At 47.7% G+C, this 11,386-nt stretch overlaps 1 protein-coding gene across 1 annotated transcript in view; it reads right to left on the reverse strand.

The window, feature by feature from the left end:
- IFT43 (intraflagellar transport 43) overlaps positions 1-8,031 on the reverse strand; it is a gene marked incomplete at both ends in the record, with an annotated part of 72,329 nt that extends 64,298 nt beyond the window's left edge. The window contains 2 exons of the mRNA XM_084239633.1: positions 5,351-5,443; positions 7,978-8,031. Of these exons, the coding sequence (XP_084095759.1) occupies positions 5,351-5,443; positions 7,978-8,031 (147 nt within the window). The remainder of the gene's footprint in view (positions 1-5,350; positions 5,444-7,977) is intronic.
- Between the last annotated feature and the right edge of the window lie 3,355 nt (positions 8,032-11,386).

Raw genomic sequence — 11,386 nt, forward strand, 5'->3', positions numbered from 1 at the left:
GGTCATCCACTTTCTTAGTATGCAACCACTCTCAAGAGGTGCCTGTGAGCTAGATGTGGACTCGACACCTCACACGTATTACCTAAGTTCATCTTTCATCTTCCCAACGACCTAGAGAAGCAAGCACGACTCTAACCAAATCTGAGCTAGCAAAACTACATGAAGAATTCACCTTCTTTGGTCAATCAATACAGTTAGCTAAGTTCTCTAAAATTGGGCCTCCCCTGGTGGCGCAGGCGGTTGAGAGCCACGCTGTGTAGCTGTCTGCGGCTTCTGCAGCACTGGTTCGATCCCGGCTGGCCGGTGAGGGTCAAGGCGCAGCAGACCTCTCCTGTCACACCCGCTGCTCCCCTCAGCAGTGTATTACATCAGTCTGCCTGTTCTGCTCCCCACTCTGTCTCCGGTGAGTCATCTCACCCTCCCATGCATCTGGCCTGTACCCCGGTTCTTGTATAAATAAATAAATATATCTTTTAAAAAAAATAAAAGTTCTCTGAAATGTATAGAATAACCAAACAAATCCAGACACCTTTCCTGTCCTACTAGAGAGGGGGGAAGAGTTAATGACTTGGACAGCGCCACAGGTACCCTATGGGCAGAAAAACCCCAGAAAATGGCAGGAAAAGCATAAGGAAAGAGCTCACGAAGGGCTCTCTGCCAGGTATCCTGTGACCTCAGCACATACAATTTTCCACCAAACTCTATACAAATTTAAATTAGAAAACTAGAGAGGAATGTGGGTATTTTTTTTTCATTACTAAAAATAATCCTTCCCTTTCATACCCAAGCCCATTAAAAAAAAAAAACCTTTCTATAAATTCTTTTTTTTTTTTTTTAAAGTTGACCTGTCAGTGCAAACCACCTACTCAATAGCCATCCTCCTTTTCGCCCCACCAACCCCCCCATAGTAAGGGTATGGCAGTGTGCCCAGCTGAAAACTCCCTTCACACTGAAGGTCATTGTGAAACCCAGTTCCAACCTAAGAAATGTAAGGAGAAATCTACTCTGTGAGGTCTCTGGCTATTGCCTTCCTGAAACACACTTCCCAGGCATGTACCTTGAACTCTTCAACTATTCCCTCTCTTCCTGCTTCGAATGAAGATCTGCTCCCTGGGGAACAGACAGTAATCCTGGAACCAAGAGAACAAGTCATGAGCCCCAGACGGCAGAGCAGGAAAACAGGAGGGGCCAGGGAAAGCAGCTGTTGGCCAGTGACTACACCCACCCTGCCCTGTCCTCCCCAGGACTTTCTGCCGTGAGAAAAATCACTCTTGTCTAATTCGAGTACTAGGTTGAGTGTTCATTGCATGGAGGCAAGTTCAAGACAAACAGGTATGCATGGAAATCAATCCATCCTAAGAGGGCAGGAGCTTGAAAGTCAAATGGAAACAGGAGCTAAGCAGATCGGATGTGAGTAAATCTGACCTGTGTAGTAACGTAACTGAAGCAGCAGAGAGGGCGGTCCAGGCAAGCGAGCAGCAGTATCAGCTCCAGCCAGCCCAGCATTCCCACTGTGCCAGAACTTGTGATTTTAAAGAGAAGTCCCAAGTCTGGATTTTTATGTGAAGTATCCTAATTTCTAACTAACAACCAAGTTAAAAAAATTTTAACTCTCTATGAATCACACAAGACATGGCTGTAAGTTAAATTCAGCCTGAAGGTCACCAGTTTTCAAGCTCCATCAAGAAGAAAAGGCAGAATTAAAAAGAACACTTAAGTTCTAGAAAAATAAGACGGGTTAGCAATATACTTGAAGCTTATGTGTCAGACTGTGTTAGGACTTTGCATCTGTTATCTCAGTTTTTTTTCCTTTCCAGTCACCCTACAAAGTATATATATTATTGTCTTGGTGTTACCATTGAGGAAACGGAGGCTTAAAGACGTGAATCACTACATTAGTCACAGAACTAATAAGAGGCAGCGCCGGGGTGTCAGGTTCCTCCAACTCCAAGATCTGTGCTCTTATCCACTCTTGAAAAGGAATCCCCAGTGCACCCCAAAAGCAAAAATACTGCGTCAAATCACTACTAATCAGCGTTTGGATAAATGAGCAGTAGTCCTGGAAGAGACTTCCAAATCAGTTCCAAAAGAAAAGGCTTAATCCTCCTCCTTCGCTGCTCTTCAATAAAGTGTGCAAAGCACTGTCCAAATACATATGCACCGGTTTTTTGAATGAATGTTTGTGCAGTGCTTTTCAGTTTATTAATAAAGTGCTTTCAAATGCATAGTTCACTTAATCCCCACCAACCTGATGGCATCGTGACTGCCAGCTGACAAATCACAAAATGGAGGATCAGAGCAGTTAGTGGACGTGCTCAAGGTTCAGGCAATTAGCAGAGGTGAGTTTCAAGTGCTGGCTCTCTGTTGCCAAGCCGTCTGTTCTGTCTATGCCAGCAGGCTGCTTCTCTGCTCCCTTTACCAGCACTCCTAACTCCCCCAAATCTCTTTAAATTGCTCATTTCTACTTGACACTAACGTAACTCCAGCACTCCTGAGAGTCCCCAAGTACCATATTTACGTTTTCATGGAGCTTCACCCCAGAACACAATTAACAAGAGGTCAGAAATAAATATATCAAGTTATACACTCAGAATTGGAATGTAAATGGGCACATACACAAGTCTTGGGATCTAATTTTAGAAGAAACAGTCAAAAGTCCCACACAGCACAGTGAGCATCTGGCCCCGGGGGAGGCTGCCCACACTGCTTTAAACCTCAGTTGACCCAAGAAAGGAAGAATTCTGGAATTCTGACTGGACTTCACTTTCAGGGGCACCCATTGGGTGATGAACAGAATGACTTTTCATCATGTTCTCCCAAGAGTGCTAAGGCCCCGATAAAGAGAGGGAATTGTCTCTGGGGAACTCTGCTGGCATCCAGAAAGACTGACAGAGTCATCACAGTCTGTGACTCTGGAGTTACACGCTCACAGTTCTGACTCTGGGCGGGGAGGCCGGGGGGAGGGGATGATTGGGTATGGGGGCCACACAGGGCTTCCAAGCCATCAGATCATGCTGGGACCTGCTGGTTCATCACAGGCTCACTTACCTAACCATTATCACTTGCTGGAATCTCCTCGGTGATTAAGCAGATCTGTAACCAGTCATGTTGGCTGCCAATGATCACTAGAATACAAGTTCTACTACAGCAGGTATTTTGTCTCCTTAGTTCACTGAAACATGCCAAATCCCTAAAATAGTGCCTGGCATACAATAAACTTTACTAAAAACTTGTCCAAAAAATGAATAAATAATCTGGTGCTGAGACAGATCCTCTTAGACACACTGTTTAAAGTGACCAGAAGGCCCAGAGTAGATTTTCATTAACCCAGTCTTTTGTCCATTTCTCTTTTAAAGGCACCCACTAAGGTTCAAGCTCCTTGAGGTCCAGGGTTGGGCCCAATAAGTGTCCTTTCACCATCTTCCTACCTTATACTACAACCCCCGGTCCCCGTCCCTCTAATGCTCCATTCTCTGCCCACCTGGTAAGATCACTCAGATTCTGAAAACAATCCTCACACAGCCTGGGCCTCACCCCCTCAACTCATACTTGTTCTGTGGGGGCACTGAGGAAAAAGGGTACAGTAATAAGACACAGTCCTGCCTTTCAGAAGCTCACCTCTTAAGAGCAAGCCAGTCATGTCAACAACTACAATACGATGTAATAAGTGCCATCATGGAAGTGGTACAGCCAAAGTCACAAACTGACAACCCTCAGATCTAATCTAGCCCATAGGGTGATTCCCTGTTTTTATAATTAGTTGCTAACCTCTAATCATGTTGCATTCATACAAAATTTTAGACTGCCAGTGTCTCTTGGAAAACGAAAAGATCTGGACTACCAGGCCTATCTTCATCACAGCAGTAGTGGGCTTTGGCTAGGTAGTTTGTGGTTGCCCCCTTCGAGAGGACATGTGGCCTCTGGTTCCCACCTTTTCCCCCACCCACGCACTCCTTTCTGTCCTCAAACAATGAGGCCAAGAGTCAGTCACCAGGTTTTCTGTGCTGGCAAGGTTGTTACATTAGCATAAAGAATTGATTCACTCATATTTCTCTAACAGGTGAGAAAATGAAAGATACATTCAAAGGGTCATGTGGAGAATTTAAAGAAATGGTAGAGAATTTATTTCCTATGAAAGTGAAGAATATCCCTACACATGTGATATGTAAATAAAGTGTGTCTGTGTCTTGTCCACAGTATGCTTTGCTCACGCACAAGCCAGGTGCCTCAGTTTCTCAGCATAGATCCCCTCAACTGCTGTAACTTACTATGGGCCAACACACTAGATGGCTGAGGAACCAGGTTTCCTGTTGTCTGGGAACCCACTATCTAGGGGGGCAGGCTGACATGAAAAACACAATGAGCATATAATGTGCACAACACTATAATAGGCACCATGGGCTCTGGGAGGAAGGAGCCCTCAGTGGAGAAGTTAGGAAGAGCTGACAGAGGGGATTTCCTGCAGCTCACTTCTAAAATGGGCACAGTTCTTTCAAAAGGGCAGAGGAAGATTAAAAAGGGGTTCTGAGGAAACCACCAAAAATAGTTACCCTGACATTAAAAGTATTGCTCATCAGGATGACCCACCCTCCACAAAGCAGCTAGACAAACTCCCATAATTCCAGGTCTCTTATCCCGAAGTTTCCAGGAAAGTAAGGCCAGCACTGACCCCTTCCTGCCTGAAAAATTGAGAAAGTACAGGTCACCACTCAAAGCAAATGTCCAGTTGTGTAATCCAACCAGATGTCACCAGCAGGGCTCACTGGCATTTATTCAACAGGGGAAAAAAAACCCACAAACACCTGGATTTTGAAACTTCCCAATCCCTTCTTCAGCTAACTTAAGTTCTTCACTGAGACTATAAAGCAATGCACAAACACTACTGCAGAATCAAAGAGAAAAAGTTCCTCTGTCATTTGCAATGAAAAGGAAATTTCCCAATCAAGGCAGGAAGAAAGGTTGGCATGAAAGAGAAGAAACAGGGCCTCCCCTGGTGGCACAGGCAGTTGAGCACCATGCTGTGAAGCTGTCCGCAGCCTCTGCAGCGCCAGTTCGATCCCCGGCCACCGGCGAGGATCCCACATGGCGCGACAGACCTCTCCTGCCGCCCGCTGCTCCCCTCAGCAGTGTATTTCGTCTGTCTGCCTGTTCCGTTCCCAGCTCGGCTCTGGTGAATTCTCTCACCCTCCCACGCTTCTGACTGTACCCAGTGCTTGTATAAATAAATAAATACATCTTAAAAAAAAAAAAGAAAAGAAAAAGAAAGAGAAGAAACAGGGAACACGAAACCCTTGCTCACTAAGTAATCCCTATCTCTTAGGAGAACTTCTGTAGGTGTTTTAATACCTACCTCTCCAGACAGAGCTGAAAAGGAAGTCTTGCCGCTGAGATGATTCTCCGCTTGAGCTGACTGCTGTTGAGCTCGGCGACCCATCTTGGCCCCCTGTAAGGAGATGAGGGACATGGCTGACCCAAAAGTCTTTGAGCCATCATGGGGACAAGAATGCAGGGAAGCTAGTCAGGGCTGGACTTGTGATAACATGGTAAAGGATGGAACTTGAATAGCTTTAACACATTCTTAGAAAATGCTCCAAACCTTAACACGAAGGATCTGAGGTCAGTCCTATTTGGTAGGAGAATAGGAAATTCATGATCTCAAGGCTTTCTTTTAGCTGCCATAGCTCTCTTCAACCCAAAGAAACGCAGTTGGAAATTCTAGAATGAGCAGAGAGCACCTACCCACAGCTCCTGAAGACTGTGGTAAAGGATCCTGTGTTCTATGCAGGGTGTTAGGGAGGTCTAATTTCAAAACTGAAGTTTGGCATGAAAATACTTACCAAAGGGATCTGGGGGGAAAGAATTTTAAAATTCTACAGCAACTGACAGACATTGCCTTGATTTAATTTGCCTTAATTTGATTTGAACTTACAGACATGAAAGGAAAACTCTTACAAGGAATTTGAGACATCAGTCTTGGAAATTAAAACACTTCAAATTCTGAATCACCACATGAGGCACTTGCAGGTGTTTCCCTAAGTCTTTCTGGGGTAGAGGCTGTCTCTCAAATGCTTCCTAGCACATAAACAAAGCTTTATGTAGGTGGGCACGAAAGTATTTAGACTTTCATTTGTTTGCTTTTTTAAAAGAACAGCATTAACAGAAACACCTTTAGATCTCGTTTGATTTCACAATAACTGTAATGCCATTTTACAAACAAGCACACTGAGGCCTAGGAAGATGATTGCAAGGCAGACATAAATCCAAGAGCAAATCATTTTGTCTTCAAATTCTGAGTTCTTTCTACTACACCATGCTGGAAGTGCTGGTTTCAATGAGATGAGTTACATGGGCGCTGCCTGAAAACCCTAATGTAGTGTTTACATTTCAAATTCTAATCCATCATTTATTTTTCAGGGATAATGTCTTCCTGGTAATAAATGGCTCACTTTCTTCCCAAAGTGGACAATTCTACACGTCCCCTCTTTCCATCTGCCATAGTAATGGACATCTGAACATGGCACCTGCAGTGGGTGTGCTGAAACAAAAATTAACTGACCTTGTCTCTAAATGCTTATGGCTTCGCCGATAACTACTATTTTAAGATTTTAGACTTTTTGATGTCTAGAAAAACTACTTTGCTACCTGATTTTTTTATATTTTAAAGGTATAGTCTGTGTTGTCATCTCCCACTGGAATGAAGACAGGCATTTTGCTTCATTCCCTGCTCATTCTCCAGCACCTAGAACAATGCGTGATACATAGCAGGGGCTCAAGTATTTGAAAGAATGAATGAATAACTACAGCCATATCCCCAAGTACCACACAAGTTCAATTATCAGAAAGGTCTGGTGACCTAATATGCCCCGTGGTCAATCAAGCAACCTGTTTCCCCCAACACAATTTGCTCCTGTCCCTCACATCGCCTCTCTAGTAACTTGGAGACATGCCAAGCTATCAGGACACTTCAAAACAGTTATGGATCCCACAGCAGAAACTAAAGACCTGCTCTGTGGCCCTAAGTATCTGTGATCTTAACTAACTTTAAAGGTAAAAAGGTTTGAGAGGGATATAATGCAGCTAAAAACACCCAATACGACAAAAACACCAATGAAGTTGGGTCTTGAATCTAGCTAGGTATTTACTGATTGGGTCTTGAATCTAGCTAGGTATTTACTGACTATATAGCCTTGGGTATATAGCCTCTGAAGCAATACCAGCTAACATCTTTTAATAGCTGCATATGCCAGGCACCGCATTAAATGTTTCCCATGCATTATTCCGTTTCATTTTCACTGCAACTCCCTGAAGCAGAAACCAACATTTACATCCTAGTGATGGCGAAACCGAGGTCTGGGGAAATTAACTTTTTCAAAAATCCATGCAACTGCTCTATACTCCACCCCTGGGCCTGAGCACCGAGCCACTCTCCACGTTATAACTCTGAGCCTTGAGTTCCTCAGCTACAAACCTGAAGACGACCACCTCCCCATGGGGGTTAAGGACAAGAAGGGCGCCGAGGGCCTTCCTCCCTTCCTATCCCTCCTTCCCGCCTCCCTTCCTCGACAAAGCAGTGCAGCTTTACAGGAACTTCTGGCAGGAGAAGTCCCAAGGGGAAAAGTCTAGGCTGGGTCAAGTGAGCTCCTGGCCCGGCGGTCCAGCCACCCCGGCTCCGTCCATTCAAGGAAGTTCGCACTCTGAGCTCCAGGAATCTGAGGGGAGCCGAGAAACTTCCCACGGTCCCAGAAAGCGCGGGGGCAGGGCGTGTTTTCCCCTCCGCGAGGCGCCCCCGCGGCCCAGGGGCGGGGCGGAGGGGCCGGCCCCTCCCCGGCCTCACCCGGCCGCGGCCCGGGCAGCCTCGCGCCGCCGCCGGAGACAGATCCCGCCTGCGGGCCTCGGGGAAGCGGGGGCCGCGAGGTCGCCCTTCCCCGCCCCCCCAAATCCTGGCTCTTGACCCCAACCCCCCGCGTGGGTCCTCACGGAGGTGGCCGAGCTGCGGCGCCGCTCCACGCCGAGGTCCAGCACGTCCTCCATCTCCGCGGCCGCCTGACGTCACTTCCTGGAAACCAAGTGGCCCAGTTGCGTCCTTGACGACGGCTCCACTCTTCCAGCCCTGCGCTTAAAGGGCCCGCCGCATCGTTTCTGGCATCTTTGTGCCTCCCTCCAACTTCAACCAAATCTTTCCTAAACCTGCACTGGTAGACTTTCGGAAGAAACCTCCAGACATTCAGTCCCGCCAAAGCTGTTTCTGTGGGGCAGTGCTAGTCTTTAGGAACTGTCTACTTGCGGAGTTCTGTTTTAATACCAAAGTTTTTAAGTGCAAAACTACTAGTAATAGTAGTTAACTAGAGTGACCCCTCCCATTTGTGTGGCTCTTTGCAATGGACAGACATTCACAGTTATTAGCCTCTGTGAAGGGGATAACAACCTTGTATAGGAAGTAAGATAAGTTGTATTGTCTCCATTCCACAGATGAGAAAACAAGATCACAAAGGTCAGGTGGTAGTAAATGGTTTATAACAGAAAGTGCAATATACATTATCTCTGCCTACAAGAAGTTGACAGAGAGGCTGAACCAACACATCAAATACCTGAGTAGTTATAACTCTCAGAAGTATAAATATTCCCTCCAATAACCCCATAAAGTGAGCAGCAGTAATAAATAACTCTGTTGAACAATTAAGGACAACAAAGTGCAGAGAGATGGCTTGAGGAAAATCATCTTAGTTTTCAGTAAGAGAGAAGGTGCCTTTCTAACACCAATTCTAACTGGAATGTTTTTTTTTTTACCGGCACATACTGCTGGGTCACTCTCATAGAGAGAGCTGTCCCCTAAATTCCCATTCTAATGGGGCAAGCTAGGTGAGTCTTTATTGACTCTCTATGTAAGATTGCCCAAGTCAACATCAGTGGCCAAGTCCCTGGTACTGGTCATCTGAGACCCCCAAAAGATGGGCTCATGGCCCTAAATGTGAGACATGACCCAGTATCATACTAGAGGGGTAAGACCTAGATGGTCACTGCTTAAACATGAGGACTTGAAAGTGGGACTTGCACTGTAGAACTGGATGGCAAGCACTTCTTGAATACCCAATGAATTACTCAGTTCGTCCCTTCATGCTTGCTGGGTAAGGCTGTGCGTTGTGACAGCAACAACACTGCCTGGGTGTCAGAACAGCTGAAGTGTGGTCCTAGCCCTGCTGTAACTACCTGTGCAGGTAGGCAGAACCCTCTCTGGACTTGCTTGTTCCCTGGCAATTACTCTTAAAGATTAATCCTAACTTGCTAACTCTAATTCTCAGGAGAATTCCCTGTTAGATTTTAATGTAAAGCAACATTCATTGCCAAAAAAATTTAAGATGGATGAAATATTAGCTCCAGCAAGTCCCTTGTTTCCTTTTTCCTTAGCACCAAGTGAGGAAGAAGGAATTACATCCTTGTATTTTTCCATTTCCTGTGAACTCATAACCCTACCACCACCACCTGATGGTCAGTTCCCAAACCTTCACTCTCAACTTCTCCAATTTTCTGAAAGCAAAAGATGGAAAGTGCTCACCCAGGCAGAAAGAAGCCCAGAAGTAGTGGCTTCCAAACCTGCCTGAGTCCTTGACTCATCTGTGAGGTTTGTTAAAAATACATATGCCAGAGCCACAGCACCAGAAACTGAGATTTGGCCGAGATAGAGTCCAGAAGGCTCTCCCTTTCTCCCCTCCCACACTGCAAGTCAGTTTGCTTAGAGGCCTCAGGAAAGCCTTCTCTGACCACCCTATTTTAAATTGCAACAGTCTTCAACTTAGGCTCCCTCTCCCCCTTCCTTGCTTTATTTTCCACCAAGGCACTTCCCTTTTATCCACTACATCATTTACTTATTTAGGTTATGTAGTTATAAACCCTCACCTCTAACTCCAGAATGTGGGCTTCAGGAGGGCAAGGTTTTTGTCCTGGGGAAGAGAGGTTGCTTTTTTCACTGTATTAGCCGCACAGCTCAGAACAACACCTGGCTTATAGTGAATGTCACAGTTCTCAAACGATGGCACAGTAGTTAAGTATGTAGACTCCTGCCCTCGACTTCCTGGCAGCGTCCACAGCTGCCTGCCCTACCTATGACCCTGGGCAAGTTACTTGTGAGTTTTCTACACTGAGGTATCCTCATGTGTTATGTAACTGAAAATAATGCTCACCTGCGCACGCAGTGTGGCCCTTTAAATTGCTCTGTGCCTCAGTTTCCTCAACTGTTAAGCTGTCAAGGACTGTCCTGATCAACTGCTGATGCGCCTGCCAACAGCCCTTCATTTAGTGGCCTAGGAGTTAGGAGCAGGAATCAGGCCTGGCAGGAAGGGTGCAGGGAGGCTGGGTGAGGGGTTTTTGGGGTGCAGCACTGATTCCTAGCAAAGTCATCAACTCAGAAGTAAATCTGTGAGAGTGTGTGTGTGTGTGTGTGTTGGGGACTGGGGGGGAGCGGGGCAGGGGCGATTTGTCTTGCCCTTCCTAAGGTGTTTCAGGAGCAAAGACCTAGACGCTTAGACCCAGAAGAGAGAGAGAACTTCCCCGCAGCCCTGGCGCGAGGGCGGCTGAGAGCATCTGGAGGACCTTGGTGCGGACGGCGGCTGCCGCGCAGGGCCGGGCCAGGAGCGGTGCCCGTGCGCGCACGTCGGGCCGGGGCGGGGGCTGCTCCCCTTGGCGCCGGGTCTGCCTCCCTCGCCCTCCCGCGGCCCGTCCGCCCCGGCCCCGGCCCCAGCCCTCCCTGCAGAGCCTCCTCCACTGGCGGCCTCGCCTCGCCAGAGGGCACCCTCGATCTACCGGAAAGCGCCACCATTTTTCAATGCCCTGGGAGCACCTCCCAGCTTCTGCAAACCGCCCGGCTCAATCTTGTCAATGAAGACTCGGGGCCGGGACCGCCGCAGAGCTGAGCCCGGCCCCAGCCCGGCTGCCAGGCCGGGCGTGACCCGGCTCGAGGGTGGGCACGGCCGGCGCAGCCCCGCGCGGGCCCCGAACCCGGCGCGCGGCCCTCCCGCCTGGCCGGAGGCGGCCGGGGTCCGGGGGCCGGGGAGGGCGCGGGAGACCGGGGGCGGCCAGGACCGACTGACAGCTGGCGGGAGGACCAGGGAGGACCGGGCGGAGAGGGAAGGAGGGGATTCATCGGAGTAACTTTCCAGAAAAACAGTCAACGTGTAGCAGGAGTGACTCCAAGAGGGGAAAAAAAGTTCAGCTACCACGTCGAGCGAGAGGGCTCGCAAAGTATTTTGCAAATGGGCTCGGCTTTTCCTGTGCCTGTTTAAAACATTAAAATCGTGCAGCAGCAAAAGAGGCTGCGTGCAATGGGCCCTCCCTCCCCCACCCGGGCCGGAGACGTCATGGGAGGGAGGTATAAAATTTCAGCAGAGAGAAA

The sequence above is a fragment of the Talpa europaea genome, assembly GCF_964194135.1.
Source record: "Talpa europaea genome assembly, chromosome: 8".
In the NCBI taxonomy this organism is placed as follows: domain Eukaryota; kingdom Metazoa; phylum Chordata; class Mammalia; order Eulipotyphla; family Talpidae; genus Talpa; species Talpa europaea.